This window comes from Hyperoodon ampullatus (assembly GCF_949752795.1).
Source record: "Hyperoodon ampullatus genome assembly, chromosome: 4".
Classification (NCBI taxonomy): domain Eukaryota; kingdom Metazoa; phylum Chordata; class Mammalia; order Artiodactyla; family Ziphiidae; genus Hyperoodon; species Hyperoodon ampullatus.
Genome location: NC_136917.1, coordinates 25,910,041 through 25,932,683, shown reverse-complemented (window position 1 = coordinate 25,932,683; position 22,643 = coordinate 25,910,041). Strand labels below are relative to the sequence as shown.

At 58.7% G+C, this 22,643-nt stretch overlaps 2 protein-coding genes across 2 annotated transcripts; both read right to left on the bottom strand.

Annotated features, from left to right (window-relative positions):
• Positions 1 to 401: 401 nt before the first annotated feature.
• On the bottom strand, positions 402 to 1,462 carry TIMM13 (translocase of inner mitochondrial membrane 13; the record flags this gene model as incomplete). Its single annotated transcript, XM_079703019.1, has 3 exons — positions 402 to 1,014; positions 1,191 to 1,259; positions 1,343 to 1,462. The coding sequence occupies 3 exons, from the start codon at positions 1,460 to 1,462 to the stop codon at positions 916 to 918; spliced, it is 288 nt and encodes a 95-aa protein (XP_079559145.1). The 3' UTR covers positions 402 to 915.
• A 3,293-nt stretch (positions 1,463 to 4,755) lies between these two features.
• On the bottom strand, positions 4,756 to 22,415 carry LMNB2 (lamin B2; the record flags this gene model as incomplete). Its single annotated transcript, XM_079702178.1, has 12 exons — positions 4,756 to 4,797; positions 5,409 to 5,522; positions 5,704 to 5,823; positions 6,373 to 6,480; positions 6,559 to 6,829; positions 6,930 to 7,150; positions 7,276 to 7,401; positions 7,486 to 7,656; positions 8,441 to 8,566; positions 8,649 to 8,805; positions 13,126 to 13,262; positions 22,134 to 22,415. 12 exons carry the CDS (start codon positions 22,413 to 22,415, stop codon positions 4,756 to 4,758), a joined length of 1,875 nt encoding a protein of 624 aa, XP_079558304.1.
• Positions 22,416 to 22,643: the final 228 nt, after the last annotated feature.

Below are 22,643 nucleotides of genomic sequence, written 5' to 3'. Positions count from 1 at the left end.
TTTTAGGTTAGTCAGGGAACAGTTCTGTTCCTCTAATCCAGAAAAAAACTACACCCACGTTCAGCAAAAAGCAGCTTCAGAAATCAAACCTTCGCCCTTCAGCGCCCCCTCAAGAATGAGGAGTAGTTACAAGGGAAGGGGGAATTTTGTTGCCAGACCTAAGCCAGGTCTTTGCTCAAAACCTGCCACCCTCCCCGCCACACCTTCAGCAGCAGTGAACATAAATCTGTAAGTTAAAGGGTCCAGAGATAAGAGACGACGCTACACGCACAAAGAAAAAACCAAGTGGAACCAGCTGGGACCAAGATGGCGGCAAATCCAACCTCCAACAGACCCTGAACCTCATTATGTGTTGATTTTACTATATTAACATATTAAACGACACACCTACCAGAGGCCAGTACATACATTAAAGACCAAAACAGGATAAAAACGGTGTCCCCAACTCCCTCAAAAAAGCCTTTCCCCTTCCCCAGTAGACTAATGCGTGTACCTCCCAATCATTAACCTCACTCCTCCCTTTAAAATTAAAACCCCCCTCGCCAGGTGGGTGAGAAGTTCAGCTGTGAACTTAGCTCCCGCTGTTCCATTTATTCGGCCAATGAATAATACTCGTGCTGTGTCAACTCTGCTGCGGCCCCAGCAGGATCCACAGGACTTAATTCGGTAACCGGCGCACAAGGGGAGGTGGCACCGGGGCCAGGGGTCTCCCAAGACCCAAGCTACACCCACTAACACGTGTGCATGTAGGCGGAGGGGCCGGGAAGAGTCCCAATTGTCCCAGCACCAATCTTGTTCTCATAAACTTCTGGCAGGCAGTACGCACAGGCTGGCCCCCGCCTCACAAACAGCATTTACGGAAATGGGTCCGGGGCTGGGGCAAGGCTGGGGGGGTGGCCTGCTGGCGCGTCGCGGTCACATGTTGGCTCGTTCCCGCTGCAGCCGCGAGTTATAGGCACGGGACACGGTGTTCCAGGCGTCCATGTAGCGGTCCATACACATGGCGATGCACTTCTATGGACGGGGAGGGCGCACGGCTCAGGTCTGGACCGCGGCCAGCGCCCCCACCCCCCGGCAGCGGACTGCGCACGCGCCGCGGCCCCACCGCGTCGCCCCGTTAGTCCGCGTGCATGCGCAGAGGCCTCCCCGCCGGGTCCGGGCCCGCGACCCCGCCGGCCCCCCGCGTTTACCTGCTCCGAATTGTCCAGGGAGCCCCCCGGCTTCCCGATGCACTTCCGGAAGCACTTGTCCGTCATCCTCTGTGGGGACACGCGAGCCCTCAGTTGCGACGCCGGCCCCCGGCGGACCCCGCCACCCTCGGCCCCCCGCCCCCGCCCCGGACCTGCAGCAGCTCTTGCGCGTTGGCCACGGCGATCTGCACTTTCACCTGCTCCATGATAAGCCCGGGATCCAGCTTCCCGCCGCCGGAGCTCCCGAAATCCGAGCCGAAGCCACCCTCCATGGCTCCGCAAAGTCAACCAGACGGTGGCCGCGTGCGCCCACCCGCACACACGCCGGAAGTCGGACACCGCAGGGCCCCGCGGGAAATGGAATCCGAGCGGGCTGGGGGCGGCACTACAGCTCCAATAGGGCCGCGCGGGTCCTCCCGCGCATGCGCAGACAAGAGCGGTCCAGAGTCGGGTTTCCCGTGAAGGACTCCGGGGAGAAGGGAGGGACACGGGGCCAGAGGCCCGCCCCTCCGCGCTCAAGCTCCGCCCCCCAAGGGTCCCTCCGCACTTGCGCACGGGGCGGTGGGCGCGTCTACACTGCGCCTTGGGCTGTGGGGCGGGGTGTTAAACCAGGGCGTCACGTGACCAAAAGCACTGCGGAGTGTCAGTGGAATCAGGTGGGAAAAGAATGCAAACGAGAAAAAAAAAAAAGAATGCAGAAAACTAGGGGGCCGCGGGGTCAGAGGGTAGGATCCTAAGACGCCCACTTCACTAGGGGCTGGGGCTCCTGATTCAGCAGCCTGGCGTGGGAGTAGACTCAGGGAGAATTTAAAACCAAAATGTTTATTGGAGTGTTGTATAAAAAAGTTTCCAGTCATAAAACGTGTATTACAAATCATCGGAGAAAACAAAAGACCACACGTTTGGCATGCATCGTAAAAATCACCAACAGATCTCTGAAACGTGTCTAAACAGCCGAGTTCTTGAAACCGAGCCCACTAGCGTGTAGTGCTGATGATCCCTTTCGGGCTCAGAATTAAGACCTTTCCAGTAGCTTTAATGTTCTTGAGGAATGTCAGTCCCAGCTCGGATATGCTGATATAAATAGAACTGCTGGGTAGACAGTGTGGGGAAAAACGAGCCCAAGTCTGAACTTGGCTGTTGTGGAAACAGCTGAGCGCCCAGACCGCGGGTGGGGAGCGGGGGGAGGCATTGGTGTCTCCCAGGGGTTGGTTCCTGCCGGCCACATCCCCGCAGGCCGTCCCTCCCCAGGGCTGGCAAGAGTGGGTTTTCCCCAGAAGGGTGCTCCTCATCACATGACAGGGGCTTAGAAAAAAGAATCGCTTCTGCATCATTTTAAGTGGCTTAATGTTAAGTATGTTTAAGGACAAATGCAAATTCGATTTCCCAGGCCCTGGCTGACATTGTAACATTGGACTCTGCTCCGTGCTTTCAAATACTTGATTACCAATGACGGTCACTAGTCTCCAGCCACAAGTGGCCACCAGTCCAGTGCACCCTCCCCCCACCAGCCAAGGGCATCCCAGTGCCTGTCTGGGCCACTTCCAGGCTCCACCCAGATCTCAAGCAGGCAAGAAAATTCATCTGCTGGGAACAACCCCTACCAGTGAGCCTGGGGGCTCTGCAGGCACTAGGGCAGCCCTTGGGCTGTTTTTCCGGACCTCTGGGCCTGCAGGGAGGGTGGGGCCCTCTCCCTTCCTTCCTGTCCTCGAGCCCAGCCTGCAAAACTGCTTCAGCAATTCAGACCCCAAATTCCAGGACAGACCTTTGATCCCCAGAGACTCCCAAAATACCTTGAAGGATGTAGCCAGTGCAGTTCCCACTTGCTTGAGGGCCACCTAGCCCCACTCTCCCAGAATCTCATCAGGCTCCCCAGACCCTCACGGCTCCCTCAGCTCCTGCTACGTCTGGGAGAAGGAAGACAGCCTGTGACCTCACAGGTCTGCAAGCACTCCTGGGCAAGTGCACACTGGGGGGCAGGGGGGCGCATTGCCAGGGTAGGAAACGCTTTCCAGGGGCTCCCCCGTCCCCGAGGAGCTGTTCTGGTGAGAGATGCCTCCCTCCACAGGGGAAACACAGCCCGCAGTCCAGGGACTCAGGTGGCCATGGAAAGATGCTCGGACTTAAAGCCAGAGTCTGTAGGGGATTCTAAACTCAGCAGCAGCTTAGTTTTGTCGGCCACTGGCACCTTCCCGGCCTGGGGCTCAGGCCTCAGGCCCTTGTCGCCATGATCGATTCCCAGGGAAAGGAGGCAGGCGGGCTGCTCCCAGCCTGGGGTGGGGGCAGGCCACCTCCATGGCTCAGTACTGCGTCTTTTAAGACTTGAGCTGCGCTTTCTGAAAGAAGTTTGCCGTCTGGGGCCTCAGAGTCCACAGAGACAGGCCCCCCAATGCCACCCCCTCTGGGGACTGTCCTGGTGACCCTGGCATACATGAGCCCCTGAGGTGGGATGCCGGCAATGTGTGTACTGACCGATGTAAAAAAATAAATATTCGTTAAAAAAATAACTTCTGTGTATCTACGTGGCAGAGGCGTCGAAGGTAAGCTGATGCAGGGAGGGGCCCTCCAGGCAGCCAGAAGCTGGACCGTGACATGGAGCCATCCCGTAGGGGTCAACTGGCCCTGGCAGGTCTGTCTCAGAAACACCATTTCAGCAAGAAGTTACAGAGGAAGCCGGGATATTAGTATATGCCCAAGAATACACGTGAGTCAGCGTGCCCCATGCACAAGGCACAGAGTCAGAGAACGGGGAGTCCAGCGTCTCGCCCTGAAGTCACCCTCCTCCGACGGGAGGGTGGGAAGCGGTGGTTACAGGTGAACTTCGTGCTGGAGCCCAAGGCATTTGTTTCTGAGTTCGTCACACCTGTCCCCTCAAGGCTTACCTGAGGACAAGTCTTAGAACGGATCCCCGTAAGGTGAGGAACTCAACTGCAGAAAGCCCCAGAAACGTGAGGCTCCAGCAGCCAGAGAGGAAGCCAGGAGGCCGACCCCACACACCCCAATTCCTGAGAGCAGAGCAGAAACTGTGACAAACCCCGAAGCCCAGGCCTTGACGGTAAAAGCCTGCGATTCCCTCGTTCCGGTGCTCGGTTGGCTGAGCCACCAAAACTCCACAGGGTGCCCCTTCCCCCCACCAGGTCAGAACCTGGATTCTGAATCTGGTTTTTTTAAAAGCTTAATAAAACAAACAACTATTGGATTCCTACGCGCAGTTCCGCTCTGTCCACCTCAGGCCTCCTCTCCCGCCCTGACCCCAGGCTGCAGCTGAGACCAAAGCGGTGGACGGGTCCCCTGGACTCCTAGCCCAAAGACCACTAGCCACTCGGCTCCTGGGCCCCAAACTCAACCGGAAGGTGAGAACGGGGCACTTAACACTCTGGACAGTGGTGATGAAGGGCCCAGGGAAACCCAGCGACAGGAAAGCTCAGCAGAAACCCACCCCCACGCTCTGGCAGTTTGCTTAAAAACTCTCTAGAAATGTACCAAGGACTAAAGAAGCCAATGATATAAAAGTAGTTTTCAGTGGCCCTGGATAAAGAAAGACGTGTGATGAGGCATGTTCGGTTCACATGACGCGGCAGCCTCGAGAGGTGGTCCTCGGGTCCCCCTGCAAGGAAGGACGGCACCAGTGAGGAGGCCAGGAAGGTAGCTGGTGGCCCCCAGCCCCCTCCAGGAGGGGCTGAACCGGGGCAGGGCCTGAGCCACCATGAGAAGCTCAGCTCCCGGCAAGATGACCCCAGCCTCAATGGTCCCTGTTCCAGAACCTTCCGTGTCTCCCTCATCTCTGTTCTGAGCTACAGAACACGGTACAATTGTTTCAGACCCCGACGAGTCTTGCACTTATGTCTCATTCAGTGTGGTTCCTTGGCTCCCCACCTTCCCCCCAAAGCCATTATTAAACCACTAGCACCCCACTCTGGAGGAAACGTGGTAACAGGCGATTCACTGAGAACCCTCGGGGCTGCACCAGAGTCACTTTGAGATGCAATAGGCTTTGAACACCCCACTCCCAGGGTGCCCGGGCCAGTACCCTGAGGTCCACACAACAAGCAAGCCCAGGAGGCGAGGGCAGCTGGCTCCACAGCCTGCCTCTGGCTGTGAGCTCTGCGGCCTGGCCGAGCCAGGGCGAGACCTAGGTGGTGCCCAGGGCAACCACGTAAACAGGGCCCACAGGCATGTGCACGTGCGTGTGTGCGCGTGCCGCCTGGGAGCCTCTACCTGCTGATGGAAAAGATCCTCCTCTCCAAACTCGGCCGCCTCGTCCTCACCCTCCTCCCCGTCCTCGGCCTCCCGCACCACTGAGGACTGCTTCACGGTTCTCATGGCCACTTCCTATGCAAGACGACACAGCAGCTGCAGACAGCCACCCCAGGTGCTGGGGGCCCAGCCCACAGGCGAGGTGGTCAGGATGCTCGGATGCCCAGGCCCAGGCCCAGGCTGTGCTCACTTGCCCTGCTGGCCAAGTCCCCACCCCAGGAGGGACCCCAGGACCGAGGCAGAGGGAGGTGCTCACCTCCCCGTCAGCATTGACCAGGATGGTCCGGAAGCTCTCGCCCGTGCCCCAGCTGTTCTGGCTCTTCCACACGAGCGTGGACGGGGGGCTGTGAGCCACCCCTGCACCGGCTGCCCATACCTGGGGACACAGGAGGGCCTCCCGGTTAATGTCAGCTCCGGTCCCAGTGGCATGTACCACCAGCCGGCCCTCTATCACAGGCTCCCTCGATGCCCTGGGCGTTTAATCCTTCTGGCCCTACTGGGTCCTGGCTAAGGATGACAGTCACGAGGGTATGGAAGAAGAGACTGAGGTTCACAGTGACCAGGGCTCTCATCTTGGCAAATGGGCCAGGCTGGAATCGGAAGCCCTAGAGTCCATGCCTGTTGGCTGTCATGTGTCTCGCCAGTGCCTGGACAGACAGCCCAGACAGCCTGGACTCACAGCCCAGACAGCCTGGACTCAGCCCCACCTCCACCATGGACCCCCAGCACATCACTTAGGCCCTCCCAAGGGCTCCAGGGAAGCCCGGATGAAGAAACACTGGCACACAGGTGATCTGTGACAGCAGGCAGCTGTTCTCAGCGCCGGAGCTCCATTCCTGTAATGCTCTCCCCCCGCACCCCGGCCCCCCCACCCCATCCCGGTCACACCTCACATCCTGCCCGCTGCCTCTCCGCAGCCACCTACCGTGACCGTCTGGCCGGCCCGCAGCACATACTTGGGCGTGAACTTGTAGGCGATCTCCTCCCCTTCTAGGATCTGCCTCTTGATCCTCCAGTTGCCCAGAGACTGATCCTGACAAAGGGGACGGTCGTTGGCCCACGACTCCGAGAAGACCCAGCGGGCTCCCCACGGGTTGGGTGGGGGCCTCACCTTGTCCGAGCTGTTCTTCAGCTGCACGAACTTGCCCTCCAGGTCTATCTCCTCGATGCTGATGCTGCCCGAGGCCGAGGCCTGCTGGGCCAGGCGGAAGCTGCTGCCCGAGCTGGTGCCGCTGGAGCCCGTGCCCGGCGGCTCCTCCACCTCCAGCCGCTTCCGCTTGCTGCGGCCCAGGCGCCCGGACACGGATATGCTGCTGCCGCTACTGCTCGATGTGGCCCGCGAGATGGTGATGCGCGACGACGGGCTGGGGGACAGCTTCAGCCTGGGGGAGGGGCCGCGGGGTGCCTGGTGACTCAACCCGCCCGGCCCGGGACAGCATGCTCGCCCCACCCCCGCCCCCGCCCCCGCCGCGCTGCGCCCACCTCTCCTCCTCGCCCTCCAGGAGCTTGCGGTAGGCGCTGATCTCCATGTCCAGGGCCAGCTTGACGTCCAGCAGCTCCTGGTACTCGGCCAGCTGCTGCTGCATCACGTCCCGCATCTCCGTCATCTCCCGCTCCTTGGCGTCCAGCATCTTCCGGAACTTGTCCCGCTCCCCGGCCACGGTCTCCTCCAGCTCGCGGATCCGGTCCTCGGCCTCGTTCGCCTGGGGCGGGGTCCGCGCGCGTCACGGGGGAAGCCCGGCCACCTCTGGGCCTCTTCCCCGCACCGACGGCGGCGGGAGGGACGGGACGGGGCCTGAGGAGGGGTCAGGGGGCTCTGGCGAGTCACCTGCTTCTGGAGGCCGGAGAGCTGGTAGCTGAGGGACTCAACCCGCATGCGGGCCTCCTTCAACTCCTCCCGAGCGGCGCTGGCGGCCTTGTCGTTCTGGTCAGAGCTCAGCTTGGCGTTGTCCAGCTGCGGTGACACGGGACTGCGTGAGAGCCCGCGCGGGGCGGGGCTGGGCGCGGAGCTGGGCGGGGCAGGGCAGCACACGCGCACCTTGGCCTGGTAGGTCTGCTCCAGCTCCAGGCGGTACAGCCGCACTTGCTCGTCGTGCTGCGCCCGCAGCTCCTCCAGTGCCTGGCCCATCTTGAAGTCATACTCCTGCTGCCGGCTGCTGTCCACCTCCACCAGGCGCCGCTCGTGTCGCCGTCGCGTCTCCCGAACCTCCTGGGGACACAGCCGCGCGCTCACCGCCCCGGCCTGCTCACCAGCGTCCCCGACCCACCAGGGGCTGGACCGAGGACTCGAAACTGTGCCAACCGTGACCCTCTGGGGAGGGGCCAGGTCGCCTGTTCACACCCCACAGCACAGTTCACAACCACTGAAGAGCGGGCCGCCCAGCGTCTCCCAGCTGACGTCCGATCAACACACGGGTCCCTCCACACACGGGAGCATCACTCAGCCATGAAAAGGGGTGAGCCCTGACACTCGCTACAACGTGGATGGACCCTGAGAACACAAGAGAAGTGAGAGAAGCCAGACACAGGACACGCAGCGTGTGATTCCACTGATGGGAAACGTCCAGAACAGGCAGATCCACAGACACAGAGAGTGGGTTCGTGGTTGTCAGGGGCTGGGGAGGGGGATGCGGTGACTGCCTATGGGGACGGGGCTTCTACTGGGGTGATGGAATGTTCTGGAATTAGATAGAGGTGATGGCGGGGGAGGGTCTGCAGGGGGCTGAATTGCGGCCCCCCAAAAAGTGTGCCCATGTCCTGGTCCCCAGAACCTGCAAGTGTGACCTTCCTGGACAAAGGGTCTTTGCAGATGTAATTAAGGGTCTCAAGAACATCCTGGATCATCCGGGTGGCCCTAAATCCGAGGACAAGTGTCCTTGGAAGACACAGATGAGCAGGGGAGACAGAGAGAGACGGCCACGTGACGACAGAGGCGGGCATCAGGGTGGCGCGGGAAGGAGGGAGCACCCTGGTTCCGCCGGGCGGGGCCCCACCTCCTCAAAGACGTCCTTGCGGAAGGCCAGCTCCTCCTGCAGGCTCTGGCAGCGGTTCTCCAGGTCCACACGCATCAGCGTCTCCTTCTCCAGCTGCTTTTTGGCCACCGCGTGCCCATCTTCCGCCTGGAGACGTGGGACAAGCAGCTGGTGACGCTGTCTGCCTCAGCAGGCGGTCCTCGGGGGCCTGCAGCCCACCCACAGCTACCTTGGCCAGCTGGGCCCTCAGCTCCACCACGTCGTTCTCCAGGGTTCGCTTGTCGCTGAGAGCGGCGGCCAGCTCCGCCTCACTCTGGTGGAACATGGACTCCAGGTCCTTGACGCGGCCCTGGGCCACCGTCAGCTCGCCCTCCCTCTTCTTTGCGCTGCAAGTCAGGGGCACAAGTTAGCAGGCAGCCCCGATGCCCAAGGCCAACTTCACGTGTGCCTCTGGGCCCCGGGCCCCGACCTAGCATCCCTCTCAGTAGCAGAGCCTCACCTCTTGGCACCAAAGGTGCCCCATCTTCAAACCCACTCTGTACCAGGGGGACCCCGCCGGCCGCTCAAAATAACCCTCAAGACGTGGGTTTTCATGTCCTTTTCCAAGACTTTTGGGCACAGGAAGGGTTATTTAGAGGAGAACTCTGATTTTTTTTTAATGTATTATTTATTTATTTATTTTTTGGCCACGCCATGCGGCTTGCAGGATCTTAGTTCCCTGACCAGGGATCGAACCCGCACCCTTGACAGTGAAAGTGCTGAGTCCTAACCACCGGACCACCAGGGAATTCCCTGTGTATAATTTATTAAAGTAACAAATTAAAACCTCGGCCTCTGAAAAGTCGATCTCATTTGTAAATTTAAGCTATTTCAGGCGGGCTTGCCCAGCTTCTAACAGACAATTATCTCCAACATGAAATATTTAAGGTGCCAAATAGATTTTTCTAACACACAACTCTTAAAAAAGGGGGAACACTTCTGAACGCTGCTCTAAATCTCCTTGGGGTTGACAGCTTGCTTGCCCACTTCCCCAAGGAACTGAAACTGCCCGGCAGCAGTGGGGACACCCAGGGTCTCTCCCGGTGGGCACTGCAGGTGGTGAAGCAGCAGCCCTGGCAGCCCACCCCCTTCCTTGGTCCTGACAACCACAGACGTCCCCAAGACAATGCCCGGTGTCCCCTGGGGGCAGGACCACCCTGGGTGACAACCACTGGGAACACCACACCAGTTCAACGGGACGGGGCATGAAGTCCGGTGACTCCGGCCTCCAGGCTGACCCCGTCCTCACAGGAGCTCCGTGCAGGTGTTGCACCAATGGCCTCTATGAGGGTCTGGGGGCCTTGCAGCCCACATTCCTGAGCTTAAGCCACACAGTCCTGGTTCTTCCACTCACGGCGTGGGGCTGCAAACAACACATCCCTGGAGGGTTTGGGGAAACTAGAACCATTTGACACATCATTCCTGAGGACCAGCTTCGTGGAAAGACCGTCCTCACACTAGAGATACATCTGCCAACACCCCTGTCCTCATGGAGAACTTTCTCATGGGTGCAGACAGCGGTGCAACGTGCTGCCCTCAGCCGTGACCGGGTGTGTTGGGAGGCTGGATGAAGGGGGAGGGGAGGGGTGTGTGCGGGGTGGGAGCTGCTGGGCGTGGCCCTTGAGCGGGAGCCGTGAAGCCAGGGGCTGGGCCTTGTCTTTGGCAGGATCGGGGCGTCGGGCAGAGCAGAGTTCAGAGGACTGGGGTGAGGCGTGCGGGCAGGTCAAGGTCAGCCATGAGGCGAGGGCGACAGCAGCAGAGGGATCAGGAAGCGTGACAGATTTCTAGATATCTTCACCCCATTCTAGGGCTCTGCAGAACGACACAGAATGGTCCGGAAAGCAGGGATGCCAGCAGCCCTCACTGGCTTAAGTGCCTGCTTCTTAACAGCTTCACAGCGCGAAAGCAGATTCCTGCCCTGGAGCCCTAATTCCTGGAGGATCAGGCGGGAGCCCCCGGCCTGTCAGTCCTCCACTCGACCACCTGCGTTTCCATCATCACAGGGTTTTCACGATATATTCGGTAGGAAAAGAAAAGCACTGCTGTAACCTGTCAGGAGGTTGGTTCACCTTGCTTGCTGTCACGTGCCACCCACACCTGTCTGTGAGGGCTCTGAGCCGAAGAGCAGGAAGCGAGGCTGTTGGGTGAAGCACCTGCAGATGTGAGTGCCCACAGCCCGGGAAGCTTTCCTCCCAGAGCAGGGGCCAAAGTAAAAGCCACCAGCCCGGGTGCCCGACAGCGGGCACAGCTGCTACCCGAAGCTGTCGCAGGAGCCTGGAACATGGCCGAGGGGCTGGGATGGCATCACGACACAGGTGCCATCGATGACCAGGCTCGAGGTCAGGAAAGCCTTGTGTTGTCTGATGGCGTCCACCTTGAGTTTAAATTTAAAAAGGTGGAAAAGAAGTATACCAGATCGGCCTCGGAGATTCTGTCTGGGTGGAGGCTCATGGAGACTTTCATTTTTCTCTTTAAATTAAATGCATTATCTGCTTTCTCGCCAGGGAGTATCTATGGCTCTGATAAGCAGAAAGACACGTGACCTCTCGACCCAGGCGAGGAGCAACACGCAGGTTAAAGGTGTCTGGGAGGTTCCAGGCCTGAGAGGGGCTGGGGGAATTCCAGAATTCTCCTAATCTTCTCCAAGAAGCTCAAGTCCCTTTTTAATTAAAAAATGTGGGCTTGGGCTTCCCTGGTGGCGCAGTGGTTGAGAGTCCACCTGCCGATGCAGGGGACGCAGGTTCGTGCCCCGGACTGGGAAGATCCCACATGCCGCGGAGCGGCTGGGCCCGTGAGCCATGGCCGCTGGGCCTGCGCGTCCGGAGCCTGTGCTCCGCAACGGGAGAGGCCACAGCAGTGAGAGGCCTGCGTACCACAAAAAAAAAAAAAAAAAAAAAAGTGGGCTTCCCTGGTGGCGCAGTGGTTAAGAGTCTGCCTGCCAATGCAAGGGACACGGGTTCATGCCCCGGTCCGGGAAGATCCCACATGCCGCGGAGTGGCTGGGCCCATAAGCCATGGCCGCTGAGCCTGCGCGTCCGGAGCCTGTGCTCCGCAACGGGAGAGGCCACAATAGTGAGAGGCACGCGTACCGCAAAAAAAAAAAAAAAAAAAAGTAATAAATTAGGAATTCCCTAGTGGTCCAGTGGTTAGGACTCCGCGCTTTCACTGCCGAGGGCGTGGGTTGAATCCTCAGTCGGGGAACCAAGATCCCACAAGCCGGGAGGTGTAGCCAAAAGGGGGGAAAAAAAAGTAATAAATTGATGGGATATCCAGTTTACCTGGCTGTTTTAAAAGAGTACAGATTAAAAAAAAAAAAAGTGTACAGATTGCCTTTGCTGCTCATCAAAGACCAGGTGACTATACTGTGTGGGTCTGTCTCTGGGCTCTCTGTTCTGTTCCACGGAGGAACCAGAAACACATCACTGAGTGACAGAAGACAGTCTGAGAAGGCGACACACAGTGATCCTAACTCCAGGGCATTCTGGAAAAGGCAGAGCTATGTGGGGACAGTAAAAGGATCCTTGGGGAAAAAAAAAGGATCCTTGGTTTCCAGGGGTTGGGGGGAGGCATGAGTCAGTGGAGCACAGGGGATTTTCAGGGCAGTGAAACTACTCTGTGTGATACTGTGATGGTGGACGCGTGTCAGCGTACGTTTGTCCAAACCCAGAGACAGCAGGACACCAACGGAGAACCCCTATGTCAGCTACAGCCTTCAGCCAAGAAGAATGTACTAATATTGGCTCTTCAGTCGTAACAATGCGGCACACCCACTACTGCAAGGTGGTCGCCATCGGGGACCCTGGAGGGGGGTCTGGGCAAACCTGTACTTTCCACTCATTTTCCTGTAAACCTAAAACTCCTCAAAAACAAAAAAAATATCTATTAATGATAATTTAAAAGTCTACTAATCAGAAAAAAATGAAAAAGAACCCTGCAAACGTGAAGGTGGCAGTCAGCTGCTGCTGGGACTATGAACAGGGACTCAGGAGCCCGGGTCCAGGCCTCAGTCCTGGTCCCTGCCACGCCGAGGGACCATGGATGACTCCTCCCCACACCTCATCCTCGGCTTCCCCTGTAACCGGAGTTGATGCCAGCCAGGACCTGCTGGGGTCACCGTCAGCAGGGAGGAGATCTGGTGTCCCTCACAGAGTCCTTTATCTAAACATTCCACGAGTTTACATCACTTTATTCCTTCTGCTACCATCACCACCAGCACCGCCTTGTCCTCCAAATTTCCTGAGCCTTTTGCTCGGGAGCAGGTGGGAGACGGTGCTCAAGAACGGGAAGAGAAGGTCACCCGCCGCCCCCGGCTTCCCCGGCTGGGCTCTGTGACCTGGGGCACCCCTTCTCTGGGGAAGGGAAGGGGCACAGGGCTACCAGCTACCAGGGATTCAGTCCCAGGAGAGCTGCTGGGTTTTAACTCTTCCTGGGGCCCAATTATATTGAGGGATAAAGGCTCTAGACGGGGCGCCCAGAGGGCCAGGCCACAGAGGCCGCCCCCACCCACCCAGCGGCCCCCAGAACCCACATGGCCCGCTCCCAGGAGGGCTGCCCGAGCCGGGGGCCCTGCTCAGACGGGAGCCGCCACCTCGCACAGGGCGACAACCCCTGCCCCGGCCCCCCGTGCACCCCGGAATCAGGCGACATCGCGCCGGCTGCAGCCCCACCTCTTGTTGGCCTCCTCCAGGTCGGCCCTCAGCTTCCCAATTTCGATCTGCAGCCGGGCCCGGTCTCGGGCCGTCTCGTCCAGCACCCGGCGGGCATCAGCCAGCTCCGCCTCATACAGCGTCTTGATGCCGCTCACCTGGGGGGGACAGCCAGGCCAAGGTGAAGCCCACCCTTCCCCACCAACATGGCTCCCGCTCACCCCGACACTGCCCCACCAGCCCTGGGCCACCCCAGCCTGTCCAGGTCACTGGCCCCCATCACTGGCCGCTGCTAGGTCGCACCTGCCAGCTGGGCACACACCTCAGGTCTCCCATCAGCCTCCCTGCCCGACCTGCCCCACGCCGAGGGGCACAGGGCCGTGAGCGTGTTTACAAATATCTGGAACCAACAGGACAGTGAGACACCACCTCCCCCCACGAGGATGGCTACCGTGGAAACGACAGTCGGTAACAAGTGCTGGTGAGGACAGGGAGGAATCGGCACCTCCACGCATGGCCAGGGGATTAAAACAGTACAGCCACCACGGAAGACAGTCTGGCATTTCCTCAGATGGACAAACAGAGCAACCACCAACCCAGCAATTCCACCCCCAGGCATCTACCCGGGAGAAATGACACACACCTTACACAAGACCCATGCATGCATGGGTTCACAGCCCCATCACTCCTAATGGCCCCAAAGTGGAAACAACCCAAATGCCCATCAGCAGATGACAGATAAACAGAATGTGGTCCCTCCACACATGGGAGAATCACTCAGCTGTGAAAAAGGGTGACGCCCTGACACTCGCTCCAATGTGGACAGACCTTGAGAACACGATGCTCAATGAGAGAAGCCAGACACAGAGGGACACACAGTGTGTGATTCCATCGACGGGAGACATCCAGAACAGGCAAAGGGCTACCAGCTACCAGGGATTCAGTCCCAGGAGAGCTGCTGGGTTTTAACTCTTCCTGGGGCCAAATTATATTGAGGGATAAAGGCTCAGGGACAGAGTGGGTTAATGTCAAGGGACTGGAGGAGGGTGAGGGGGTGACCACTAATGGGGACGGGGCTTCTTTTTTTTTTTTTTAGTGCAATTCTGAGGTTTTTTTGGTTTTGGGGTTTTTTTTGTTTGCGGTACGCGGGCCTCTCACTGTTGTGGCCTCTCCCGTTGCGGAGCACAGGCTCCGGACGTGCAGGCTCAGCGGCCATGGCTCACGGGCCCAGCCGCTCCGCGGCATGTGGGATCTTCCCAGACCAGGGCACGAACCCGTGTCCCCTGCATCGGCAGGCGGACTCTCAACCACTGCGCCACCAGGGAAGACCATGCAATTCTGTTTTGTTGGGGTTTTTTTGAGATACAGTTGATGTACAATATTATATAAGTTACAGGTATACAACACAGTGATTTGCAACTTTTAAGGGTTATACCCTATTCATAGTTACTAAAAAATATTGACTATACTCCCTGTGTTGTACAATATATCCTTGTAGCTTATTTACTTCATACATAATGGTCTGTTCCTCTTAATCCCCTACCCTATCTTGCCCCTCCCCAAGAAGGGGTTTCCTTTGGGGAGATGGCTGCACAGCTCTAAATATATTAACCACTCCTGAACTTAGAGCAGAGTTTAACTGGGTGAACTGCATGAGACGGGAATTATACCTCAATAAAGTAGTTAAAACACTTTCGGGGGCTGACACAGAAGGCAGACAGAGGGTGACAAGGCAGCTGGCTTTGAAAGTGGCACCATTTGCCACAAAACTACAGCAGAGCAGTGAGTGTCTGTGCCAGGGGTCGGAGGTCAGATTAAGGCCTGGGAGGGTCACTCCCCTCCCTTGCACAGGAAAGGCCCCTGAGCTGACGAGGCTCAGGGGAGCTGCCAAGGGCCTGCCACTTGGTTGGGTGACCACCATCCCCGTTTGCCTGGGACCGAGGGGATTCCAGGATGTGGGATTTTTGAGGGTTCAAACCGGAATGTCCCAGGCAGATCAGAACAAATCCAGAATAGGTGGGATTTAACAGCCAGTCTGACCTCAGACTCCCACCCTCTCCAGCTAGCGCCTGGCTCTCCCAACTCAATCCAGCACTCCTCGTCATTTCATCCCACAGGTGGGGGGGTATGGGCTCTTAGCCCCATTTCACAAATGGGGAAACTGAGGCACGGGACAGCACACTGCCCTCTCCTGACCTGTCAAGGTACGGGGCAGAGCAGTCCACTGGGGGCAATTCCGAGAGGGGGACACGCAGGGGATGTGTCTCTGCCCTCTCTCCCCGCCCATCCAGTCACCTTCCAGAACTTTCCTAACCCCAGTGGAGGGCCTGGCACCTAGGCAGGGATCTCAGACAAGATCTCCGGCCCCACAGGCTGGGTTCCTACTGGGGCCCTGTCTCTCCAGCCTCCCCTCATGGCACGAGGGGTGCAGATGGACCAACACGACAGGAAATCAAGGCGAGATCAAAACAGAAACTGTTGGGGCTCAGGGGGCAGGAAACCCAGCACGAGATCCTGCACGTACGCCTGATGCTTATCTACAGTGGACATCAGCAATAATTTCAACTTTTAAAATATCTCATTAAGATACCACTCATGGGGACTTTCCTGGTGGTCCAGTGGTTAGGACTCTGTGCTTCTACTGCAGCGGGTGTGGGTTTGACCCCTGGTCGGGGAAGTTCCATGTACCACGCGGGGCAGCCAAAAAAAAAAAAAAAGTTACCACTCACGCCCCTAACCCGGCCTGCCCATGAGAAAACACCAGATGAACCCCAATGGGGACACTCCTGTCCCCACCTCACAGCTGCCCAGGGCCCCAGGAACCAGGAAAGGTGGGGAACCAGCACAGCCCACAGGGGCCCAGGAGACGGGAGACCTGGATATCACAGGGGTCCTGGGGCAGAGAGGATGGTGGCTCAGCTCAGGAGACCTGAGCAAAAAGCTAAAGTGATGCAGCACTGTCAGAGAGCGAGCTGTGAGACACGCTGACGTGAGGTGCTGATGGGGACCCAGTACCGCCCTCGACCTTTGTCTGTACACCTAACACTGACCCAAGAAGTAAGCTCGAGGGGCTTCCCTGGTGGCGCAGTGGTGAGGAATCTGCCTGCCAATGCAGGGGACACAGGTTCGAGCCCTGGTCTGGGAAGATCCCACATGCCGCGAAGCAACTAAGCCCACGAGCCACAACTACTGAGCCTGCGCATCTGGAGCCTGTGCTCCGCAACGGGAGAGGCCACGACAGTGAGAGGCCCACGCACTGCAATGAGGAGTGGCCCCTGCTCGCCGCAACTGGAGAAAGCCCTCGCACAGAAATGGAGACCCAACACAGCCAAATAAATAAATAAATAAAAATTTTAAAAAAAAAGAAGTAAGCTCGAGCAATTCAAAATACATGGTGCATTCATCTCTGTGAGCGAGAATGTGGGCGTCCCACTAGACTCCGTGCCCAAGGAGAGGGCCTCACTTGTCCTAGGCCATCTTGGGTGACTCTCGGGGGTCTTGCTGAAGAGCAGGCAGACCTCAGGGACACAGAGGGTCCCGTTCCAGACCCCTGCAATAAAGCGAGTATCATAATAAAGCGAGTCATACGAATTGTTTGGTTTCCCAGTACATATAAAAGTTATACACAAGGGGACTTCCCTGGTGGCGCAGTGGTTAAGACTCTGCGCTCCCAATGCAGGGGGCCCAGGTTTGATCCCTGGTCAGGGAACCAGATCCCACATTCATGCTGCAACTAAGAGTTCACGTGCCACAACTAAGGAGCCTGCCTGCCGCAACTACGGAGCCAGCGAGCTGCAACTAAGGAGCCTGCCTGCTGCAACTAAGACCCGGCACAACCAAATAAATAAATAAAATAAATAAATAAATATTTTTTTAAAAAGTTATGCCCAGGGAATTCCCTGGTGGTTCAGTGGTTAGGACTCCGCACTTTCACTGCCAAGGGCGTGGGTTTGATCCCTGGGAACGGATCTTTATCCCACAAGCCGCATGGCTCAGCTAAAAAAAAAAAGTATGCTCACACTACCCTGTAGTCTATTGACTGTACAGTAGCCTTGTGGCAAAAAAAACAATGCACAGCTCTTATTTTAACATACTCTATTAGTACTTCCCTAGTGGCGCAGTGGATAAGAATCCGCCTGCCAATGCAGGGACATGGGTTTGATCCCTGGGCCGGGAAGATCCCACATGCCGCGGAGCAACTATGCCTGTGAGCCACAACTACTGAAGCCCGCGTGCCTAGAGCCCGTGCTCTGCAACAAGAGAAGCCACTGCAGCGAGAAGCCCACACTGCAGCGAAGAGTAGCCCCTGCTCGCTGCAACTAGAGAAAGCCTGTGAGCAGCAACGGAGACCCAACACAGCCAAATATATATATAAATAAATAAATTTTTAATTAAAAAAAATAAAAATACTTTATTGCTAAAAAATGCTGTCACCTGAGCCTCAACAAGTTGTAATCTATTTGCAATAGTAACATCAAAGGTCACTAATCACAGATCACCATAACAAATAACACAAATGAAGAAACTGGAAACAGACTTACCCAAGGCAGGGTTGCAACAGACCTTCAATTTGTAAAAATGCAGTGTCTGTGCAGCGCAATGACCCGAGATGTGTCTGTGCTCGGTTCTCACAGCGTTTTGGGCGTGTGTGCACATGTGCACACCCATCTGTGTGTCTTTTTTTTTTTTTTTTTTGCGGTACGCGGGCCTCTCACCGCCGTGGCCTCCCCCGTTGCAGAGCACAGGCTCCGGACGCCCAGGCTCAGAGGCCATGGCTCACAGGCCCAGCCGCTCCGCGGCATGTGGGATCCTCCCGGACCGGGGCACGAACCCGCGTCCCCCGCATCGGCAGGCGGACTCTCAACCACTGCACCACCAGGGAAGCCCCATCTGTGTGTCTTAGTAAGGCAATCCTCTACAGCCAGGACTGCAAACTCAGGCCCAGGCGCCAAAATTCCAGCCCACCACCTGTTTTTGTCCAGCCTGTGGGACTAAAAGGGTTTTTGTATTTTCAAATTGGCTGGGTGAAAAAAAAAAAAAAAAAGAAAAGAAAAAGGTATCTCGTGACACAGGCACCCATATGAAGTGCACATTTCAGTGTGTATAAATAAAGCTTTATTGTCAGGCAATCTGCACATTCCTCCATGTACTGCCCAGGGCAGCTTCCCCACCACAACGGCTGAGCTGAGTGCTCAAGCCTGAAACCATCAGCCCACAAAGCTGAGAACAACTCCAGCCCTTTCCAGAAAACATCTGCCGAACCCAATCGACAGCACTGGGACGATGGAGAAAATTCTATCTAGAGGAGGACATGCAGATGGCCAATGTCACAAAGGCTCTTTCAGACCAGTGAACAGGGGGTTCTCCGGGCAGGCCTCTGCCTCCCTGCACTGTGACACTTGGGACAGTCCTGTGGGAATCCCCGGGCACAGCCTGGGCCTTTAGTTCTGTCTTTTACGGCCGGTGCTGCACAATCGCCGAGCTTGAGGAAATGCCAACAAATGTGCTGCTGTGGAGGAGCAGGGCTCACGTCACCCGAGGTGGCCTTTTCCTGGGGTCCCAGACTTACCCTGTGAGGACCTGCCTGCGTCCCTGGGGGACAAAACTGCCCTGGGATTGAGAACCACAGCCAAACACTGGCCCTCCCCAAACTCCCAGAGCCCAGCTCAGCTCTTGCTCCCGGGGTCCACCTGGGGAGCACCCTCCGACCCCCGCAGCAATGGGACACCTGGGCAGCAAAGGGGAAGAAAGCGAAGCCTAGAGGAACTCAACATCTGGTTGGGGAGGCTCCCCGGAGAACCCCCCTCCCTCCCTGGCCCACTCCTGCCCCCTCAGCACCCATGATCCTTCTCAAACAGAAATCTGGCCAGCCCTCAGCCTCCCAGAAACCCTCCAGTGACATCTGCACGTGGCATTCGCCCCACTACTGCTCACCCGGCCAGAAGATGCATCATCTGACTTCCGATGGGAAAGGCTAGAGTCTACAAGTAGCCAGCCCAGGCTTGTGGATGGGAATCTGACTTTTTACCTTATGCCCCTGGACCCTTCAGATTGATTACAAGCACACAGTGTGCTCACAACATTTTAAACTGCATCATCACAGGATTCTTTAAGTGGCTTCTCAGCCTTGACACTAATGGCATTTGGGACCAGATCATCCTCTGTGGGGGCCTCTCCTGGGCCCTGCGGGGTGTGGAGTAGCATCCCTGGCCCCCCCCAAGTGTGACAACCACAGATGTCCCCAGCCATCACCCAGTGTCCCCTGGGGGCAGATTCCTTCCAGGTGAGGAGCTGCTGAACAGGTAAAGTGCCCTCTGGGAAGCCTGACACACCACGCCCACCACGCCCCCCCCCCCCCCCCCCCCCCCCCCCGTGCATCCGCCCACTCAGCCAGCCTGAGCCCTGGCGGCTCCCTGAACCTGCCTGGCCCGCCCATGAAGCCCCGCCCCTCCGTAGCCCTGGCCACTTGCAGGTCACTCTCTCCGCGCAGCCCACGTGACCACACCACCTCCTGCTCCAGTAGGTTACCGGCTCTCTCCACTGTCCAGCTGAGAGGGGCATTTGTCATCTCACCCCCAAGCTCTAGGACAGCAAGCTACTGGGAACTCCCCACTCCCGCTGCAAACACGCCTGTCACCTGGGTGGCCCCAGATCCTAAGCACAGCCCTGGAGGGTGCTCACCGTGGGGTCGGGCTCCCCTGCTCCCACCCAGCAGTCCTGCATCCCAACCAGCCTCGGCAGCTGCCCAGACACATCAAGTTCCCCAGCCCCAGCCCCTGCATGCGCTCTCGGGCACAACATCCATCCAGTGGGGGCCAGCACCCCACGTCCATCGGGCCCACTAGGCCGCCACCCCCAAAGGTCAGCACGGTGGTTCAGCCCGCAGGTGGGACAAGAGGCTGGGGGGAATGACCCCGGGCGCTGACCAGCCTGGCAGGGGGGACCTGGGCCTGCATCCCGAGGACATGCACGCACTGCTGAAGCAAGTGGCCACACTCTGGGTCGGGCCACTCCAGCCCCATTGTACAGACAACAAAACCAAGGCTCTGAGAGGCTGAGGGACCTGCCCAAGGTCACAGATTAAAAGCAGGGTTTGGATCCCGAGCCTTAATCCAATCTCAGGCAACCTAATACAGCACCACCAGCCACCAAGTCTTCTACCTCCCTGAAGGCCCAAGCCACACTTTCTGGGCCCATCCCTATCCTAGGGACCATCAAACAGGGACAACAGAACCCACGGGATCCTTCATTTCATTGCTTTTATTCTACAAAACAAATGTGAACTCATTGTGGCCCCACAAACAAGCCCCCAAAGTAGGTATTTATTATTATTTCCAGGTTACAGAAGAGGCACTGAGCCCAGAGAGGTTAAGATCACAGAGGGTACGTGGCTCCCAGAAATGACCCCCCCCACCTCCCCACCCCCCTGAAGCTCTCCTCCCAGAAGTCGGTCACTGGGCCCATTCTCCGGAGTGGGAGGCCAAGGCTCAGAGCGCTAAGTGCCAGCTTCAGACCATGACTCTTGCACGGGCCCCACCGGGGAACCACATGGTGGGCATCTCTCCCCCTTATTCTGAGGTCCTGCCCTGGGGTTGGGGGGGGCGCTGGTGGGAGAAAAGGAGGGCACTAGGTTGGCAGCCAGTCCAGACACACCCCACCCAGGACCCCCAGACACCAGTCCTCACATCCCCTTAGGGGACAGGGCTTGTCCAGCCCCTTCTCCCTCAGTCTACAGCAAAACTTCTTGCTGGTTCCCCAAGAACTCATGCCTCCCCCTCCCCTCGCATCCCCCAGGACAGGGCAGGAGCTACCAGACTACCAGGCTCCTGCTCACCAGCCAAGGGGTCCCAGGGCCCAACTAAGGGCCTCCCAAATTTCCCATGGGACCTGCGAGACATCAGATTCCCCCCCTCTGACCCCCGCCCACCCCAGGCCCTGGTAAAAGACCGAACCTCCTGCCTAACCCCACCCCAATCACTGAACTCCCCAGGATTCATTACAGGACCCCTGCAAAGTTCCAAGGAGAACAGAGACCACTGACTCACCCCAGAGACACCCCCTGAGACCCCCACCCCTCCTCAGGGCCCACTCAGAGGGTCTGAGCCTCCCAGTCTCCCCAGAGACGCAAAAACCTCCCCCGTTTTCTCCTAGGACACCCGAACACCCAGACACATCCCCCAAGACTCCCCACAACTCCCTTAGGAGTGGGGTCCACCCTGGCTCACACCCCATCACTCAGGGGCCCCCTAGAGCTCCCCGAATCCCTTGGTGGGCAGAGCCTGCCCCATCTCCCCCCGCCCAGGAAGGCCCCCCCTTCACTTCCCCAGGCACAACACCCCCAATGTCCCCTGGGGATCCCTCAGAGGAGGGGGCCTGCCCAGTCTGCACCCCTCACTCAGGCCAACCCCCCTCAGGGGACTGGTCAGCCCCAGACTCATGGGATCCGTGAAACACCCAGGAGACCCCCGGTGGGTGGGGACCTGCTCCAGGGTGCACCCTCACTCGGGGCCCCCCAGATACCCTGGGGACCCACCAGAGGACGGGACTCGCCCTAGTCTGCACGTTTCTCAGGGGATCACTCGGGGGGCGGGGCCGGCGCCAGTCTCCACCTCTCGAATGGGGAGGGAGAGTAGAAACCCCTGGGGAATCCCTTGTGAGCGTCCGTCCTGACCTCTACCCCTCACTCAGGCCCCCCGAACCTCCCCGGGGACTCTAAGAGGCAGAAGCCCGCCCCGGCGTGCACCCCTCACTCGAGGGACCCCGAGATCTCCCCGGACCCCTCGATGGGCGGGGCCGGAAACAGTCTCCACCTCTCGCACGGGAGGGGTCCCCGAAACCCGACGGGGACGCTCAGAGGCCGGGGCCCAACCAAGCGTGCGACCCTCGCCGGGGCCCCCGAAGCCCCCTGGGGACGCCTCGGTGGGCAGGGCCCTCCCAGGTCTCCCCCTCTCGCAGGGGCGTCCCCGAAGCCCCCGGGGACCTTGAGAGCCCGGCGTGCCCCAGCGGGAGCCCCCGGCGCCAGCGCCCACCTCGCGCGTGGTCACCTCCTCCCGCTCGGAAATCTTGAGCTGGAGCCGGTCGTTCTCCAGCTCGAGCGCGCGGACGCGGTCGATGTAGTGCGCCAGGCGGTCATTGAGCTCGCGCAGCTCCTCCTTCTCCTGCAGCCGCGACAGGCGCGTGGGCGACAGCGGCGTGGCTGGCCCGCCCGCGCGGCCAGGCGGCGGCGTGGCCATGGCGGCGGCGGCGGCAGCAGCGGCGGCGGCTCGGGGTCCGCGCGGCTCGGAACGGCGGACGCGGCTCGGCGGGCTCATTCAATCCGACCCGCCGACCAAGATGGCGCCCGCAGCCCGCCGCCGCCGCCGCCGCGGGGCCGCCTGGAACTTGTAGTCCGGCCGGCGCCGCGCGCGGCACGCCGGGAGCTGTAGTCTCCCCGCTCAGTTTCCCGCGCTGTCCCAGAGCCAAACCGCCGGGCTCCAAATCCCAGCTGGGCCAATGCGTGACACCGGGTTTCTTTCCGGGATTCAGTTTCCCCTCTTGTA